This window comes from Emericellopsis cladophorae (assembly GCF_022114955.1).
Source record: "Emericellopsis cladophorae strain MUM 19.33 chromosome Unknown NODE_55_length_149150_cov_119_250300, whole genome shotgun sequence".
In the NCBI taxonomy this organism is placed as follows: Eukaryota; Fungi; Ascomycota; class Sordariomycetes; order Hypocreales; family Bionectriaceae; genus Emericellopsis; species Emericellopsis cladophorae.
Window position 1 is genome coordinate 88,082 of NW_026250980.1, and position 19,456 is coordinate 107,537.

The 19,456-nt window shown below is 56.0% G+C and overlaps 6 protein-coding genes across 6 annotated transcripts; 3 read left to right on the top strand and 3 right to left on the bottom strand.

Moving 5' to 3' along the window:
• Positions 1-88: 88 nt before the first annotated feature.
• Positions 89-1,844, bottom strand: J7T54_002621 (glucose transporter rco-like protein; the record flags this gene model as incomplete). The annotated part of the gene is made up of 2 exons (XM_051509152.1): positions 89-1,285; positions 1,335-1,844. The coding sequence occupies 2 exons, from the start codon at positions 1,842-1,844 to the stop codon at positions 89-91; spliced, it is 1,707 nt and encodes a 568-aa protein (XP_051359835.1).
• A 4,755-nt stretch (positions 1,845-6,599) lies between these two features.
• J7T54_002622 (D-arabinose 1-dehydrogenase-like protein) lies at positions 6,600-7,766 on the top strand (the record flags this gene model as incomplete). The annotated part of the gene is made up of 1 exon (XM_051509153.1): positions 6,600-7,766. The coding sequence occupies one exon, from the start codon at positions 6,600-6,602 to the stop codon at positions 7,764-7,766; it is 1,167 nt and encodes a 388-aa protein (XP_051359836.1).
• Positions 7,767-8,922: 1,156 nt separating this feature from the next.
• Positions 8,923-10,940, bottom strand: J7T54_002623 (Cellobiose dehydrogenase-like protein; the record flags this gene model as incomplete). Its single annotated transcript, XM_051509154.1, has 3 exons — positions 8,923-10,534; positions 10,587-10,836; positions 10,892-10,940. The coding sequence occupies 3 exons, from the start codon at positions 10,938-10,940 to the stop codon at positions 8,923-8,925; spliced, it is 1,911 nt and encodes a 636-aa protein (XP_051359837.1).
• Positions 10,941-12,085: 1,145 nt separating this feature from the next.
• On the top strand, positions 12,086-13,417 carry J7T54_002624 (Actin-related protein-like protein; the record flags this gene model as incomplete). The annotated part of the gene is made up of 1 exon (XM_051509155.1): positions 12,086-13,417. One exon carries the CDS (start codon positions 12,086-12,088, stop codon positions 13,415-13,417), a length of 1,332 nt encoding a protein of 443 aa, XP_051359838.1.
• A 28-nt stretch (positions 13,418-13,445) lies between these two features.
• Positions 13,446-15,306, bottom strand: J7T54_002625 (uncharacterized protein; the record flags this gene model as incomplete). Its single annotated transcript, XM_051509156.1, has 6 exons — positions 13,446-13,483; positions 13,553-13,559; positions 13,610-13,702; positions 13,759-13,797; positions 14,200-14,932; positions 14,987-15,306. 6 exons carry the CDS (start codon positions 15,304-15,306, stop codon positions 13,446-13,448), a joined length of 1,230 nt encoding a protein of 409 aa, XP_051359839.1.
• Positions 15,307-16,818: 1,512 nt separating this feature from the next.
• Positions 16,819-19,065, top strand: J7T54_002626 (Ubiquitin fusion degradation protein-like protein; the record flags this gene model as incomplete). Its single annotated transcript, XM_051509157.1, has 1 exon — positions 16,819-19,065. The coding sequence occupies one exon, from the start codon at positions 16,819-16,821 to the stop codon at positions 19,063-19,065; it is 2,247 nt and encodes a 748-aa protein (XP_051359840.1).
• Between the last annotated feature and the right edge of the window lie 391 nt (positions 19,066-19,456).

The window sequence follows — 19,456 nt, forward strand, 5'->3', positions numbered from 1 at the left end:
TTTGGCAGGAAGATCGAACACCGGGTATTTAAATAGAGTATATGGTAGGGTGGATCCATCCATCTGTCAGGGACAGAGTGGACTAGATTTAGACGGCAGAGCCGCGGCGCTCGACGTCGCCAACGACGTTGGGGTCGAGGTAGCCCTCCTTGGTGCCGACCTGGGAAGCAAAGGTGGTGGTGGGCTTCCACTTGGCCGAGGTGCGGGGGGTGGTCTCCTCCATCATCTTGTCGACCTGCTCGAGGGTGAGGCCCTTGGTCTCGGGGATGAGGAAGTAGGAGTAGACAAAGGCAGCCGTGCAGAGACCGCCCCAGACAAAGAAGACGGACGACTTCATGTTGCCCTTGTCCTCGTGGACCATGTACGGGGTGATGATGGCGATGATGGTGTTCCAGAGCCAGTTGGAGGCGGTGGACAGGGCCACACCACGGGAGCGGATGGGCAGAGGGAAGATCTCGCCGATGACGATCCAGGCACCAGGGCCCCAGGTGGAGGCGAAGAAGAAGATGAAGATGGCAATAAAGGCGATCTGGGCGTTGACGGCAGGGATGTTGTTGGCGATGGACACATCCGGGTCATCGGGCGAAGGGTGGGTCTTGTTGAAGCCAACGGTGACACCGATGATGGCGACGAGAAACTGGCAGACAAGCATACCAAAGGCACCGAGAATGAGGATGGTGCGGCGACCGAAGCGCTCGACGGTCCAGAAGGACAGGGGAGTGGAGCAGACGTTCACAATGGTGAAGATCATGGAGATGAGGAAGGTATCCTCAATGGCGCCCGTCGACTTGAGGAAGGGAGTCGAGTAGTAGAAGATGAAGTTGACACCGGTCCACTGCTGCATCATCTGGAGGGAGGTACCGAGGACGGTGCGGCGCAGGTTGGAGTTGGGGGAGAAGACGCTGCCCTTGAAGCAGTTGGCCCAGGAGCCGAACCAGGTGGTCGAGGGGATCAGAGCACGCTCGTACTCCTCGTTGGCGATAATCTCCGAAAGCTCGCTCTGGACGTAGATGGAATCCTCGGGCTGACCGCGGACGCGAGCGAGCGCGTTCTTGGCCTTAGCCAGCATGCCCTTCTTGACAAAGTAACGAGGGGAGTCGGGGAGGAACATGAGACCTCCGCCGAGGATGAGGGCCCAGGGGAATTGAATGGCAATGGGAATGCGGTACGAGCCAGTGTCGGTGCGGTCCTGGGCGCCGTAGACGACAATCGAGGCCAACATGATACCGATGGTGATGCAGAACTGGTAACCGGCCACGAGAGCACCGCGGACCTTGCGGGGGCACTGATCGAGGTTAGCTTTGTTTCTTAGGCTCGTGTGGAGTAGGACTCACAATCTCAGACATGTACAGGATGACAATGGCAGACTCGAAACCGACACCAAGACCGGCAATGAGACGACCAGCGACAATGGGGCCAAGGGCATGCTCGGCACTAGTAATCATCTGGATAACCACACCGACCATGTAGATGACGCAGCCGAGGATGACAGTCCACTTGCGACCAATCCACTCGGCAACATCACCGGCGATGACGGCACCGAAGAAGGTACCAACGGAGAGAATAGAGGTAATGAGAGTCAGGTTGCTGTAGCTCAGCTCCGTGGCGCCGGGGCCCTCGACGGCCTCGATGAAGATCTTGGCGCCGTTGACACCGTTGATGTAACCAGAGTCGTAGCCGAAGAAGATACCACCGAACGAGGCAAAGGCGCACATGAGGTAGGCCTGCCAGGTGACGGGGGCCTCGACGCCGTTGATATCGTCGGTGGCGGCGAGGTTGAGGGAGCCCTGGTGATGCTCCTCCTGGACGATGCCAGCGCCCTCCTTGTTGTTGTTGGTGGCCATGGTGAAGAACTGTCTCTGTGGAAGTCTTGTCGAAGATCAGGGGGCCGGAATGTCGATGACTTTAAGCTTGAGACACGGGGAAGGGAGAGACAATCTTGGGGAAGGAGGGGGGACAGGATCTTATAGGGAGGAAGGAGCGAACGACTTTCACGCTTCTCTTCAGACCCAGGCGGGTGCCACGGCGTCGGACTGGGGCTCGGTGCAATCGAGGCGTCTCGCGCATTGTTGCATCGCAGTGGGCATGGAAATGGAGCCGCTTGATCCGTTACGGGTTGACTGGATGTGGTAGCAAACGCGGAGAGAAATTAGCTGCTGTCAGTGTGAGCCGCCTGCGTGCTGCAATGGGACGGGAATCGCGAGGACTGGACCCCGTTGCGTCCGCCCCTAGTCGAGTCCCTCCCCCCCTTTCGGGGCAGAGGGTCCACTCCGTCCCATGGGCATCCATGAGCGCCCATGGGCACTGGAGGACCCCAGTCCTAAACAAGCCCGATCTCCTTTCACAGTCTCAGTACCACCGAATATTCGGCCAGCCGGCGGGCGCGGCGCATGGCTAGTGACCCCCATGGTGAGTATGCTGAGGACATGTAAGTACATACGTGTTGATGATGAGGTCTGATACTAGAGAATGCTTGATACAATCGCGGGGAGCTGGGCAGCTCTGCTAGCCGCGCTTGCGCGTGGCTTCTCGTCTCGTGACTATTCCACGTGCAAGATGAGCCCGAGCGCGGATCGCACCGAACTGTCGTTCTTGGTCGTGGCTGTAGTCATGTACATTGGCCGTGAACAGCGATGCTGAGTAAACAGACCCATTCAATTTTTGCGTGGAGTACCCACGGCACTGCTTAATTCTCCAAATGGGGCACCCGCGAAATGCCATCTTTGGGGTCTCCACCTTTGCTCCTCACAGGAACAGAAAAGCGCCGAGAAGCGCCGGCAGAACCAGACCAGACCAGACCAGACAGAGAATCCGTTGGTCACGCGTACGGCACGCGACATTCGTCCTTGGGCCTTCGTATTGGACTGGGCCGTCCTGGACTGTCCTGGACTCATCCGCCCATCGCCTCCCCCGATAGGTTTCCAGGCACCGTCCGATGGGATTTTGCGTGGCGTGCTAGTCTAGTCTAGATGACCTTTCAGGCTAGGATCTGGCTTCGTTTTTCACTTTTGCACTAATGATCACGTTAGTCAAGAACGCTGTACTGTACGTAAGGCAAAGCACGGGGCACACCACATCACTACGTACACGTACGGATAGGTACGTACCGCGCAGCACCACTACGTACCAGGGCCGACCCCGTAAAAGCCCCGTGTTTCTAAAATTCTAGGTAATGGGGCCCCTCCTCGACGCGGTCTAACCCTCGGCCGTACTTTTCGAGCAGCGCCAGGTGTCCTGCAGCGCGCAGCCCAGCGCTTGAAAGGTAGGACTGCCAGCAAGAACAAGAAGCGAGTGGCCGAGCCATGCAGCTGTTGGCATGCTTCCCTGTTGCTCTTGGCACCGAGTTTTCACCATGTGGTCGGTCCGGACTCCGGACCGCTTGTGACTGTTCATCCGTCGTGGTATTCTGCCTACCCTACCCTTTCGAAATCTCACAACATTCCATCTAGTCATACGTATCCGTAGCCTCATGTTGAATTCGCAGAACGCTGCCCCTGGGCCCTGGCGCTGTTGAAATCTGATACACACTCGATATTGATCTACATTGCAGCTTTACAATCTACAACCATCTTTGCTCGAGGGAAATTTCCACTCCAGTCCAACCCAACCAGGCTGAGCATATACCCGTTACACGCGACCACTCACTACGCTAAATTTATAGCGAGACCTATTGAGTATCATCGTCATCGGCTTCCGGCATCCTCAACAAGCCACGCTTCTCGAGACTCGACTCGACGCTCGCCTCCTATTAGTCAGACTAGTCCCAACTCGAGACTTGGCTGATAGCTCGGCGGCCAAGATCGGCGCTGCCCCGGCCTCTCTCCACCGTTCCCCCCTCCCCCCGGTCCAAACCACATGCACGCGACCCGTTAATTCTCCAAACTATCCCCCCATCAAACGATCAGACTTCTCCCCTCCTCCAGCTTCTCCATGTTCACCACCCGGCCCTTTTCTGCTGCTTCACAGCAATGGAACCGACGCCACGCTCCGAGCTCGTGGGGAATGACCCAATAGCTGTCATGTGGAACTCGCCCAGCGGAAGTTTCCACTCCCTGCTTTACTAGAATCTTGGTCGTTGGTTGATTAAATAGACTCCTTCTTCGGTACCGGGGCTCCACGTTTTTCTTTTCTTCTCGGTCAAATATTTCTGAGACCCCATTCCCTTCGTGGGTCGAAGTCTCGGCGCGCTTGTGTTGGACATGGCCAACGAAAATTGACGTCTTTGACTGACTCTTTCTTTGGCACCGGAATGCGCGCGCTCAGCATCAGGTAGGCACCGAAACGACATCATCATCCACTTGGTGAAGATTCTTCACGAGCTACTATTAGCAGTACCTACGGTCCTACACACGGACGCAATTGGACAAACCTCCGCTGGCGGCATTGCCATGACCTTCACTGACTCACTCGCCCACACTTCGACGGCCGCCTCCGTCTTTGTTATCCCCCACACTCCTCTCCGCGTTCTCGAAAAGCGCGCAACTTCCACAGGTCATTCCGTCAGAACACTTTCTGCACATCGTGTCGCGCCTCAGATCTGGGCTTCTGTCATTGTCCTTCGCGGACGAGTCGAGAATCCACAGTGAGGCATTGAAGCTCGTTTTGTCGACAATGTGAGCTCGCGGCCACCTTCTGCTACCGATGCCAAACGCCGTCGTCCTCGGCACGGTGAACTCGACGTCATCGTGGCTGTCCACGAGCCCCGCGCACGAAAACTGAATTCCACGGGGGCAGGCTTGTCGACAAGTTTTGCCTGGTGAAGTTGAAGTTGCCAAACTTCTTGACGAGCGTCCAGGAAAAATACATCCGTCATGGCCGCGACGCAGACGTCTGTGACGAGCGGCCCTCTGCGTAGGGCGATCAGACGTGCAAAGCTCGAACGCGTCCAATCGACCCTGTCGCATCGTCAATCGATGCATCACCCAAGACGCAAGCGGGTTGTCGCTGAACTCGCTTCGTTCTATCCTCCCAATATCCAAAGTGTGACGATACCGACATTATCTAGTCTTTCTCTTTCCGACCAGCACTTGCAGAGCGGTATCTTTGCTGATGAGGATGGTTGGCTCGGGTCGAGCGAGATTCTCGACGCACGGTAATCCAGCATAGGTTTGGCGTCAAGTGGCGTTTGAAAGATGATGCTGTTCTTGAAAGCCGTGGCAGCGCGACTTTCAGACTCACACCAGGGAGAGCGAGTGTTCGATGAGGCATCAAACGTGACCAGTGACTGGCGTCTTCATGAGCACAGCTGGCTCGTGTGGAAACATGAGTGCACCTGCTATGCACACTTGCATGTATGCTGATTGACATGTGCCCTCAGTACGTCCGAAGTAATGAGATGGGTCAGAGCGAAGATCTGGAGTGCTTCTTGCCGTCTTGGGCCTGTCTGACTTTGAAGTTGTCGCAGACGCCCGCCGGGCTGGCGCTCCGGTTGAAGTCATCTATTCCTAGTGGTTGTCCAAGGCATTGGTTGGTTCGACGGTTTAGTACGAAAATTGAAAATATTACTTAATCGCTTAGCCATGCTTTCTCGAGTATGTCCAAAGTCGGGAGTCTTAACGACGCATGGTTGGTGTCTCGGGCCTTGCTCGAGCAAATTGACCTACCCTACGAATCCCTTGTACCACGATTCTGTCACGCAACTGTACTATTCCACATCACAAGAGTGTACTTAGCGTTACGCAGAGTGATTCCGCTTTAAACTGTTTAATCATGCATGGGGAAGCAGCGTCCCAATAATGTTTGCTTATTGCCAATAGTGTCACGAAAGAAATACATGTGACAAAAACCTTGACGCAAGTTAGATGTAAAAACACCCAGCAATGTTCACAGGGACTGAAGTGGAAACCTGCAGACAGCTAATCAGTTGTAGTTCAGACTTTCCAGAGACCTGATTTACATTAATTAAAAACACCTGAGCGGTATGTGTTGATTTGATTTCAGTGCAGCCTGTGATGTGCTTTCATCTCTCGCGCTGTCTGTGAGGAGCTCAACCTGCTTACTCACTTCATGAAGGCACACAGAGTCACGTGTCGCCCGCCCGGGCGGCTGAATCGCACGATCGACTCGAAAGCGTCCGATCAGCATTCTCTCCAATCCCCATTAGACCCTTGCGTGAGATCTCCAGCCCTTGGCAGGGAAAAAGTGTCCATGTCCCTCGTCAATTCGTCATTGAAGCTATCGTGAGCATCATGGACACGCACGTGCGCGCGCCAACGCGCCGACCGTCAATTGCGCCTAGGCACGAAAAGTCGAAAACCACGCACCGCACATCCACAGGGTGCCGGATTCGCCATGGCTCCGGCTTTTGATTCGCTTCCCGCATGCGGCCTGGACCCCGTTCCTTGCAGGCTGCCGGTCCTGAAGTGGATGGTGATGATTCATGGACCGCTCGATTGAGTGAGTAGAGCTTTTCTTATCAATCACTAATCAGAGGATAGCTAATACCACAGGCCCTCGTCAACACGCTGTTCGCGACCGGCAATTTCTCACAACGGCATACGCAACCCCCTACTCTCTTCCCGCCACCATCTACGAGACCTACCCTCGCGTTGCGATCAGCTTGAGGCTATCCTGTTTTTCAAAACCACCGCGCCATTCCGATGGCTGCCACGCGCCCGCCGCTCTCCTCGGTGCTGCCGCCGCTTATCCTCGGGACGGCCACCTTCAACACACAATACCACCCTGATCCCACGCACATGCCCTACAACAGCATCGTCTCGCGCGCGCTCCTGACCCACAAGATCACCGCATTCGACACCTCACCGTACTACGGCCCCAGCGAGGTCCTCCTAGGCGACGCCCTCGCCAACACCCATGCGCCGCGATCGTCATACCTCTTGATCACAAAAGCGGGCAGGATAAAGGCCGATGTGTTCGACTATTCGCCTGCGGGGATTCGAAGCTCGGTGCGCAGAAGCCTGGCCCGGTTGCAGACTCCCTACCTCGACTTGGTCTATGCGCATGACGTGGAATTCGTCACCCCCGAGGAGGTCCTCGCCGCCGTCTGCGAGCTGCGCCGCCTGAGAGACGAGGAGGGTCTGCTGCAGTATGTCGGCATCTCTGGGTATCCCGTCGACGTCCTCTGCTCCCTGGCCGAGATGGTCTATCGCGAGACGGGCGAGCCGCTGGACGCGGTCATGTCATACAACCACTTTTGCGTGCAGAACACGCGTCTGGGGCATGCGGCGCGGTTGCAGAGGTTCGCGGGCGCGGGCGTCGACTGCGTGCTGAATGCGAGCATGCTCGGCATGGGCCTCCTGACGAGGGTGGGCGTGGACAATGGGCCCCAGAGCCTGTGGCACCCGGCGCCGTCGGGTCTGAGGTCGGCCTGTCACGGGCTGGCGGCCATTGCCGAGCGCGAGGGCGAGCACTTGGAAAAGGTGGCGATTCAGTGGTCCATGAACAACTGGGCACGGACAGGCGCGCAGTTTGGCACCACGGCCATTCCTGTGCGGGAAGAGGGCAGCGCAGTCCGCCAACCGACGCGGATGGGCATCAGCGTTATGGGTGTGACCAACGTGGCCGAGTTGGATGAGACATGGCAAGCATGGCGCTCTGTCGTCGGTGACGCGAGCGACGAGATGGAGGCGCAGAAGCGAGAGAGGATCACCAGACTTGTCGAGGACAAGATGTGGGCGAGCCTGGGTGGGTGGAAAGATTACGCCTGGGAGAGCGGCCTCGCCAGAGCCGATGCTGTGGCACCTGGCGCCACGTCTCAGCCAGTGCCCGTGAAGGAGAGGGACACATCTGGGATTGCCAAGATATGAACCAAGTTATTACTCATGCGCAGTTGACAACAACGTTGTCGACGATCTTGCAGGCATCCATCGGTTAGCACTGCAGGCAATACGGATAACCATGCTGAGGTTATGATGTGTCATGAATATCTATCTACCTGTGTCTTCCTGAGGGGACAGAAGAAGGATTCTACGATCTAACGAGTTTCCTGTTGCGGCCCAGATGGGGCGATGGCACGGTGTACCACTGGACCAACGTGAGACTCCCCATGGGCCCAAGATGCTACTAGTACGAGTGGCTTGAATTTTCAAGACACGGACTTGCTAATACAGTTGAAGCGGCAGATCTGCCTCTATTCAATTTTCCGACATTTCCCCACAGTAACGTTCTTGGCCGCGATGTTAAGCCTCCGCGACCATGGGTGCCTCAGACGATAGACTACTCATAGAGACCATGACGCAGAATCCATCTCGAAGACCTCGTGCTATGGCAAGAACCTTGACATTATGTGCGGGATAGGGATGTTTCTGTGCGCAAGACTGTACGTTCTCGACGTTTCAAAGCCCCGATGCACACTTGAACTTCAAGTATAATGAGGCAGACTATTCTCGCCAAGAGTCTCTTATTCAACGCAGACCCTGATCGTTAACAGTGCTTGTTTCAGAGTGAAACACATTCTTCCCACACCATCACTACACCAGCCCAGCCCAACAGTACACACGACCGCAAAAATGTAGTATGGAGAGCACCAAGTGGAATGGCGGCAACTACGGGGAACTGAGCCTCGGGGATGGCACCGACCTTGATGCGGATGGTATCACGGGCCACATCCAATCCATTGGCCTGCCGCCGCGGAATGACGACCCACGATGTCGAGTCCTGCGGGACGGCCAGGATACAATTACGGCGGAGGGGATCTCGAACCCCTGGGGTCTCCCAGGCACGTTTGGGCAGAAGCTGTCTTGTGCCTTCCTGTGGGACTGCTGGTTCACTTGCCCTCCGTACGAGAGCTTTTTGTCACGCCGCGTTACCCTTGAATTCCGGCCTGCTACCTATATATAAACACTGTAAATTTGCAATAATTCTGTGTAGTTTGAATCCTCCGTATGGTGAATGCACTCCTCTTTCTAAATACGTCTTCTGCTGACATGGACCCCTACCCACAGCCATACGTCCGGTGCTATTCTAGCCTGTCTTGTACAGAATGTATAGCTCGCCCTCCCTAGAGTTGTCACTCGCAATGAACAGCCTCGTGTACTCCAAATCCCACGACAAGCCACTGGGCCTGAAACACTTGCTGCTGTTACAGTCCTCCTGCGGATCCCACAGGATATCATCGTACCCATCCTTGCTGTCCCGCGCGGCCACGGGCTCATACTCGCCAGCATCGTTGGTCGTAAAGGGAATAGAGACAACCTTGTACCCCGTGGGAACATCCCTGTTCCAGGACCCGTGGAGGGAGACGTACATGTTGCTCCCCTCGCGGTCAAACTTGGCGTCGAGGGGGGCCGAGTGCGCCTGAAAGTTCAGACGCGGGGCCACGGAGTGCGCCTCGCACGTGGCGTCGGTAAACGTGTCGTTGGGGGCGGGGATGAACTGGGCGCCCGTTTCCGGCGGCTGGCTCCCGGGAAACTCGTCGCCGCCCCAGACGGTGAAACAGGTTGGGTACCCGTACCAGTCCTCGTTCGAGACGGACGGGTCCCCGAGGAAGTTGACCTCGTCCGAGGGGTTGTTCTCGTGAATGTCGTATTCCACGCCGTCAATGGTGCGGGTGAACTCGTCGGCCGAGTTCTCGACACCCCAGACCATATTGTTGTTGTCCGTGGTCAGGCCAACCTCGTTGCGGAGACCGTAGCCGAGGAACCAGCCCTGGGTGGAGTAGTCGTAGCCAACCTCGGGCGCCGCGGTCATGTCAAAGACCTTTACGATGGCGCGGCCGACCTCCTTGTTGACCGCGGGCATGTCCAGGTTGCCATCGCTCCCCAGGCTGACGACGAGCAGATCAGGGGTATCGGGGGGAACGAGGAGAGTGCGGGTGGGGTGCGAGGAGGGAAACATGTTGGCGACAACAACCTTTTCGTTGCTGACGGTCTGGGTCTCCGGGTCGTAGTCGTACTTCCAGACGGTGTCGATGGACGACACGTATAGAGTCCTGCCACCGGGGGCGAAAGCAACGCCATGCGTGAGGCCACGTCGCTCAATGAGTGTCTTGGAGCCGGCTATACAGCCACCACTGCCAAACGTGTGCACGGAAAGCCCTGCGCCTGCCTCCACGAGCAGCAGACTGCCAAGGCCATCGATTGCGATTCCACGAGGCGTTGTCAAATCACCTGCAAGCTTGACGAACGACCAGCCGTCAGCAGCCTCCAGAGGGAAGAGGCTGGTCTGGCCGCAGTTGGAGGGGATAGGGACAGGCTCCGAAGGGATAGGGGGGCTGGTAGGTGTCGAGGTGGCTGAAGTGGTCGTGCCATCGGTAGTAGTGGGCGTGGGACCTTCGCCGGCCCAGTCTTCAAAGTCAGGAGACTGTGCAGAGGCAAAGTCCAGATAAAAACGCATGGCCGCGTCATGTATGCCAAAGGTCGAGTCCTCGGACTCGGGGCTGTTGACAGCTGTGTCTGAGTACGCCCAGCCTACCACGTTCTCGCCACTAGGATCCAGCTCTCCCGGGTTCGCGCCCAGGTCCCATTGGCTGCAGCCCTCACAAATATAGGTGCTGACCCAATGGGTTTCGTTCACAAAGGAGCCGTCGAGGATGCGGACGGTGGCGTCCTCATTGGCTTGAGGAAGCGCGTAGGAGCTGTCGGTGTCACAGACTGAGTGAGGATGGTCATGGACCGTTGGGAACTTACACTGCCACGCGTGACGATACGACCGTAGTGTCTTGATTGGGCCATGTCACCGTCAAAGGCACGTAGGTCATGCCAGGCCCGAACGCGAAGCCAACCCATCCCGTCTCTACCGGCGCAGTGACCTGGAGGATCACTGAGAAAGGCGCCGCTGAAACTTCAGGAATAGCGACACCAAAGGTGATGCCTTGGTCGTTCGTGTAAGAAGAGAAGCATCGGCCCAGCTCATCGCAGTAGTTGGACTGGGCGGATACTGTGTGCGATTTGTTAGCCCATGCCTCGTCAAGGTGAAGAAGCAGATAACTCACCCAAACTTGCAAGGAACGCAGCCCCCGTCGCAAAGAGCGTCCTGCGCATTATGGAGGGCAAGGAAGATGAAGGTGATATGATGTGGAAACAGCACAGCGCTGTCTACAACAGCGGGCCCCCGGCCTTATACACCTTGTGTGCAGGTATGTCCATAAGACATGGTGGGCTATAACACGAGTCTATTTAACACATGGTACGCCGTCCCTCCGTCCGTGCGCCCTCATGCTCGCACATTCCGCATACCCCAACCAGGCAAGTGGCAAAGGTGTCTGTACATTTTTCCCGGACATATGTCGCATTTTCTCGACGTGTAGAGTAGTGACGCGGGCATCATGGGATCTGTGGGTATGCAGGTACGGCACATGCGTACGTCTGTGGCTTCAGCCCCTCAATCTTGACTGTCGAGCCTTGCTCTAGGTGTCCGCCGAATAAGCTTAGTCGACAGCTTTCCACCGCGTGATGCCCGCCGCTGTTGATCGTCGACGGAGTCAACAGGAGGAAGGGTGTGGATACACACCATGTACATCATCGCCTGCGCTTCAGAAACTACATTTCCGACGGGTTGCGGTCATCCTGGCAATCGTCAAGAGGTACACTTGAGCCCTCAAGGGAGCCTGCCGCCAAGCTTCTGGGTTTCCCGCACGTTGAAACAGAGTTTCCCTCAACTCCAAGGGCCACATCATGTTGGTCATGCTGAGCAAAGCAACGAGCTTAACCAGGATAGGCGTCTCGGACCGAGCGACGTGACATCAGATTGCTGTCCACTGTCGGGCACCGTAATGTACCACTTCAGAAAACACGCAGGAGCAGGGAACGTGATGGATAAAGCGGGCGAGGGCGAGGTCCGAACAGGAATGTGACACGGCGTGCTTCCGTCCGAGTATCGCCAAAGATGGCACCGTCTCGCCGATCACTTTGGCCCACGATCGATCACTGGGAATAGGGCGTGAAACTGCCCGCCTGACGAGGGTGCGTCATGTACGTACCAATCTCGAGGGCCATCACGTTGTTCGTGAGTGATCATGGTGCTGCCAGTGGTTCAAATGTTGAAACGCTGGCTTGCGCCAAAGGACAATCCCCGAGGCACGTGACTTCGCGTCCATCTCTCCAACTCCCACAGCTGCCGACGGCTCGGCTGTCCCAGTCGCGAAATCTTATACACGTCCCTCCCAACTGCTGAGCTGAATACGAACATGGCGCCTGGTCGCAAGGCCAGATCTCCCCAGCCAAGTCGCCCGGCAAACACCCTGATCCTCGACAATGGCGCCGCCACACTGAAAGCAGGTCTTCTCTCCAATCCATCCACGCCGCCGCTGGTCATCCCCAATCTTGTCGCCCGCGATCGCCTCCGGAAGACATACGTTGGGTCGGAAGCGAGCTCGATCCGCGACACCTCTGATCTCGCCCTCCGCCGACCCGTCGAGCGTGGGTCGATTGTGAACTGGGAAGTGCAAAGGGAAATCTGGGATCGAACATTTCTCGATACTGGCGCGCCGCTGCGCTGCGACCCCAGCGAAACGAGGCTGATGTTGACGGAGCAACCGAATAATCTGCCAGCGCTCCAGGCCAATTGCGACCAGATTGTGTTTGAGGAGTATGGCTTTGCAAGCTACTATCGTGGCGTTGGCTCCACGTTCAACGCCTACCACGATGTGCAGACTCTTTTCCGTACCCCCACGGACCATCCAACCGTCGCCAACGCGCCAGCCGAGGTTATGCTCGTCGTGGATTCGGGCTACTCGCACACGACCGTCACACCCGTCCTCGCGGGTCGAGCCGTTCATTCGGCCGTCCGGAGACTCGACGTGGGCGGCAAGCTCATGACCAACTACCTTGCCCGTCTCCTCTCGCTGCGGCACTTCGACATGCGCTCCGAGACCTTCCTCGTCAACGAGATCAAGGAAGCCGCGTGCTACGTGTCGCCCGATTTCAGGCGCGATGTCGAAAGTTGCTGGAAAGGCACACGGGGCGAGAAACGGGCAGAATATCTTACGGGAGGCGGCATCGCCAAGGACTACATCCTACCCGACTTTCACACGCGATGGAAGGGCCAACTCGTCGACTACGACCCCGCGCGGCACTCCAAGAGCAAGAAACTGGCCGGCAGCGACGAGGACGCCCTGACGCTTCGGAATGAGCGCTTCTGCATACCGGAACTCGCATTCAGTCCTTCCGACATGGGCATGCGCCAACCTGGGCTCCCAGACCTGATACACCAATCACTTCAGACCTTGCCAGTAGGGCTTTGGCCTGGATTGCTAGCGAACATCCTGGTGGTGGGAGGCAATGTCTTATTTGATGGGTTCATTCAACGTCTACAGAAAGAGGTCGTCCAGCGCTTCCCAGATGATTGCGTGGTGCGAGTTGCCAGACCAGCAGACCCCATTACCAGTACCTGGCAAGGCGCGGCTATTCTGGCGAATCACCCCCATATCGAGAAGCTTGTCGTCACAAAGAATGAATACGATGAGCTGGGGGCTTCGCTCGTGGCCCGGAAATTCGCCCAAGGTTTGGGCGCAGGCTGAAAGATACCAAGCCATTAGAACCGACGCCTCACAACCGGCCAAGACCCCGTCCACGCGAGGTGCACCCTAGCTCACGTCAGTATGCGAGTTCGGAAGGACGACAGCTTGCCGCTGGGCAGGAACTACTAGGCTTACAGTCGCACTGCATGAACGTCAGTACTCTATCTCGCAGAGCCTTGGCCTTCAACTTACATGAGTGAGAGTGCATCCCTCATTGTGAGTGACGCAGTATCCGCCACCACAGCGTCTGCACATTCGTTGGGTGTCGTCGATGCAGGATTCGCACTACATGCGGTCAATTCCTGTACTGCACAAACCTCATGGACCGCTCTTCAACTTACATTTTGTCCGCATTCCCAGCAGCTTTTGGTTACCAGGGACTGGTATCGTCAGCATGGGTCCTCTATCACGACACACTCATATTATTCCGCTCCACAACGCGAGCGTCCCTCAAGTGGTGCATACAAATCCAGTGCAGGCAAGGCGCAGCTCACTCGCTCACACGGTGAACTTGATACACTTGCGCCTCGTCACCTCGCGGATCCCATGGCGACTCCCTGTTTTCTCGTACACTCAGAACAGAGACCCTCTCGTACCTTGGGTTTAACAATAGATACTCTACTACCCGAGTACTCGCTCATAGTCACCACGCCGTCGTCATCGAGTGCGGTCACTGTATCGGTCTGGTTGACGCTGTGACTCGGCGGCGTGTAGCACGACTCGCACCACCATTTGTTGCACCCCGTACAAAAGCGATCATGCAGACATTGCTTGCATCGTACTGTGAAAGACTGCGCCGGCTGCATCGGCGTGGTCGCAGCGCGCAAAGACGATGATAGTATCGGGGCTGGCGAGAGCAGTGGGAGCCGATGTTGCGCTCCTCTTGCTTCGATCATGCCCTCGGGGCTTCTGCCACAACCCTCGCAAGCGGAGAGGGCGAATATCGCAATCTCTGGTTCTCCTGGACCTTTGGCGGACACCTGACCGAAAGCGGGCGAGTTATAATGGCGCGGCCCTTCGCATAGAATGGCGTCAAATGCGATAATGCCCTGGCAGGCGAGCAGGCAGGTAGCCCAGCCGTCCATGTCTCGCTTGGGACGAACCATCACGCCTTTTTGATGCCACCATGCGTCGCCCTCGCTTTCAAGAGAGCTTGTCAGCGCGCGCTGACTCTTTTGGTTCCATTCCGAGCTGATGTTTCGTCTCTCAGGTGGGTCGACGGACGCCTTCGCCATATCCTTCGAACCGAACACATACAGCGCCTTGAGACGCGGTGTGCCCTCGGGCCGCGATGGGCGACAAGCGTACTGTAGCGTTTGGCGTAGCTTGCCGTGGTTGAGACTCTTAACCTCACGAATCGAGAGGATTTGCACGCTGTAGCATGCGTGTTGGATGATGTCGTTGCATAGTTCAGCGGTGACAGACAGGCCATCGAGCACCAGAGTTTGGACATCTTGAAGGATATTTCTCCGCAGGAGACACGAGAAAACCCCCCTCAGCGGCCCGGAATAGAAACTATTGCCTCAATCAGCTATGCGCCACGTGACGAGTGAAATTAATAAGACGCACTCATCCTCGGTGAGATTCTCATCAAGCTGGACATTGCGCCAAACTTGACTGCCCTGGTCAATCGCAGAGGTGTCAAACTGCAAAGTGCGCAACTTTGAAATGTCAAGGTATCTGAAGATACCAGGCGACTCGTACACGAGAGATCGATATTCGCGGTTCACGGACGCTAGGTTAAGAAGGCTCGAAACGGGCAGATACGCAACAATATTCTCGAGAACGAGGCGGTTGAGCAGAAGGTCCAGAAGATCTACTTCGTTGTTGTGTACCAGACTAGTGGTGTCGGAAAGCGTTGCGTGATTTGCGACGGTGGCCTCGAGCATGTCAGGCTGTCCTGTTCAAGGTGACGCGACAGAAAAGGCTCCGAGGTTGAAGGCAGCTGTGGCGGCCAGTCAAAACGACGATGGGTGGTACGAGGTCGCTAGAGAATCTATAATGGCGTGTTCGCGGTTTATATCATCAAGTATGAGGCAATGAAAAATATTTAGGAGCCGCCTTAGACGCGGCAGGCCTGGGTCATGGTCATTTGTGGGATGCTGGGACAGATGTGAGGCTGAGGTTTGTCGTACGGGCAGAAGATGAGCCCAGGTCTAATAAGTAGAAGTGATGGGTCATGATCTGATCCGACAAGGGAGGGAGTTGTAACTAAACCTGAAGGCTGGACCGGTCAGGAGTGGTGGTGGTGGCCTGAGGAAGAAAGTGCCATTGCATGAAGTCCAAGGCTCACAAGTGATGTGCGACATGGAGTTTTGGTGAAGGAACGCCCGGGGACCTTATCGCCGCATCCCATTGGGGGAAGCTGGAACGGCGATGAGAGGTTCTGCCAGTGGTCACTAAATGGTGCTCGGGACGTAATGCGTTTACATTCGAGCCAGTACACCTGTGGTTCGCACCCCCACGCACACTTGTACGCTTCTGCAAGCCACGTTGGCTGCTTGGAATAGTAACAGTACACAAGACACTACTAATTACACAGCAAGCCGTGACTCGGTGTCGTGAATAACTTGTCTTTAAATCGGATGCCCTTTTACCGTAGGTGATACCATCGCCATGTCGAAATCAGCTACGTCATGAAGACATCGCTCCGATCGCGGAGTACGTAGTACGAGACCACTTACCCTGTGCTAGACTTCGAAGGGGTCTATCCGTAGAATGGCTTGTACTCCGAAAAGATGACTTAAACCAACCATTTGTGACCTGACATGTCCTGATACGGTTTCCAAAATGCTCTCAACCACAGTATCGTCGTAGACCTGTAGATGTCTACGGTACACACAGCGTTATAGTCCAGCGGGCTCAGTTACGAAACCATGCCTATTTAAATCCCTTCGGAGTACGAAGAAAGAAGACTTTCACCGCAGACCGGACCGTAAACAGTGCTCTACTTGCCCATGCAAAACACAGAACACATCCCCATGTTACAAAAAAAAAAAAAAAAACAGCCTTTAGCCTGATTTGCGTGACCGGTTGACACCTAAAAGTAGTTTGGCATCATCGCGTGCTCACGTGGAGGGGCTTCAAGGATCTAAGAAAACCGTCCAGGAGATGTGTGTTGTTTTCGGAAATGCAATAGCAAGGCCGCTGGCTTCATTCATCGTCCTATTCAAACAACCAGGAAATACAGATGTGGTCACACGTGGCAGCCGCACGTGACCTATTTTGACCAATGTTGTTGATGATTATCGTGGAATCCCGCCGAACCCGCTGAGAAATCCGTGATGAACCCAACGCCTTCTCCGGACGACATGTGTATGACCATGCCTCGACGCCCCGACACCACCGACATCTCCCCCAAGCCACCCTGAAGCAAACTTCCTCAACGCACACAATCACTGATGGACATCGACACACCAGCACCGCAACTGAGGTGGTCAGGCAGCTTCGACGTCATCTCACCAGCCGCCATCTCCTCGAAGAACTTGCGAGGCGATAAGATCCTCCTTCCACAGTCGGCCCTCGAGCAACTTCTTGCAGCCGCCCCGTCGAGAACACAATATACTTCAACATTTACGTCGCGCGATCGATTCAATCCCTACGCCGCGACCAGTGGTGCGCGGTCAAATTACGACGATAGTCAGCAATTACCACATCCCCTGACGTTCCGACTGGTGAATCCGAAGAATAATCATGTGGTATATACCGGGATACGCGAATTCTCTGCGCCCGAGGGTTGCGTGGGACTGAGCGCATATCTTCTTGAGGCACTGGGTATTGACGAGAAAGACACTCGTGGAAGTGAGGAAGGATCGGGGTTTCAGATTGCGGTGCACGCTCACCAGCTACCAAAGGGCTCTTTTGTGCGATTACGGCCCCTCGAAGCCGGCTACAATCCGGACGATTGGAAATCTTTGCTCGAGCGTCAACTTCGCGATGGCTTCACAACACTCACCCGCGATGCGATACTACCCGTACTTGGAGTACAGGGCGAAACTTTCAAGTTCTTAGTGGACAAGGTTGAGCCCGAAGGCAATGGTATATGCGTTGTTGACACCGACGTTGAGGTCGATATCGAGGCGCTCGACGAGGAACAAGCACGCGAGACGCTCAGGCAAATCATGTCAAAGGCGCAGCCTGGCAGCACGCAGAGCACGTCCAAAGGAGGGGAGCTGGACATTTGGAAAAGTGTGCAGGCTCAGGTATTACCGGGTGAATATGTCGACTTCACGCTGCCCTCTTGGAACAGGACGCAACCGCTGGAGCTGGAGCTGTCAGACGTCGCGAGCCCAGATGTGCTCGACCTGTTTGTCACTCCGCGGTCGGCACAGAAGCGTGGTCTCCCTCGTGAAACTGCCCATGTCTTTGGGAATTTCGACCCGGCAATAGATGGCACAAAGTCGATCACGATCTCGCCGACCAACATAGAGATACAAGATGCAGAGTCTCTTCTCATAGCGGTGCACGCGTATGCTGACCCAGAAGATTCTGGCGAGCAGCAAACACCCGTACAATTCACGATTCGAGCGCGTGCTGCTGAGGCCAAGGACTCTACCACAGACAGTTCAGCGTTGAACAGAAGCATGCAGGAGCATTCTCCCCACGATGAGCAATGTAAGAATTGCCTTCAATGGGTACCCAAGCGAACGATGGTCCTGCACGAAAACTTTTGTCGACGTAACAATATCATCTGCCCCCAATGCAAGTCGGTCTTCAAGAAGGGCTCTGATGAGTGGCAAACTCACTGGCATTGCGAGTTGGACGAGGCACACGGCAATTCCACCTTCAGCAAGAAGAAGCACGACGCGATCTTCCACGGACACAGGCAATGTCCGTCGTGCGACTTTTCGACGAACTCGCTGTCGGATCTGGCGCGGCACCAGACGAGCGTCTGTCCCGGCAAGCTCATCTTGTGCCGCTTCTGTCATCTAGAGGTTCCGCAAGAAGGCGACCCCATCAACCCGTCACCCGAGGTCGTCCTCTCCGGAATGACGGCTCATGAGCTGGCTGATGGCGCACGCACGACAGAGTGCCATTTGTGCGACAAGATCATCCGGCTCCGTGACATGGAGACGCATCTGAAGCACCACGAGCTTGACAAAGTGAGCCGTGCCAAGCCAGAAATATGTCGCAACGCGAATTGCGGACGTACACTACACGGAATTGGCCCAAAGGGGCAAATTGGCACCGGAACAGCGCATGGCCAGGGCCCAGGCAACGACATTGGCTTGTGCTCCATCTGCTTCGGGCCACTCTATGTCAGTATGCACGACCCTGATGGCAAAGCCATGCGTCGTCGCATCGAGAGACGCTATCTGGGCCAATTGATGACGGGGTGCGCAAAGAAGCACTGTGGCAACGAGTGGTGCAAGACGGGACGAGCAAATATCAACCTGGAGCCCAAGGGCACGACCGCCGCTGCCGCCTTGCCGCTGGTCAAGCCGTTGGTCAATGAGATTGCGGATCCGAAGGCGCCCATGTACTTCTGCGTGGATGAGGCCAACCAGACACGGCGGACGGTAGCCGAGATGATCGCCGCCGAGCGAGTCTGGGAGTTGGAATGGTGCATTGCGGCTGCCGAGGCCGAGAAGGGGAATCCGGATAGGATGCGCGAGTGGCTGCAAGCGTGGGCGCCTAGAGCGATATAGATGGGCTGGTCGTCGGTGTCAGGCGTTGGAGGCAGGGCATGGTATCTAGCCGCTGCTATAATGATAGAATTCCAAGGATAGTATGCAGACGGGAGTGCGGCTCTTGCGGCGTCAGCGCCCCTAATGATATGATTGAATCACCAAGCCGCGTGTTGCAATGGTGTGCCATGTGTTATGTATCCCACGAGCCATGTTCTCTCCAATGTTGATGGAGTTACTTGTCCATGTAGATTGTTTTCAAATCATGCTGGATCGCTCAGGACCTTCTGCTAGATAGTGATCACTGTGAACTTGATTCACTGGCATGAGTACGTGGATAGACAGCCGCCCCCGTATGCTCTTACTCATATCCAGCCGAGAACATCAGGATCGGTCGGAGATGCGCCGAAGC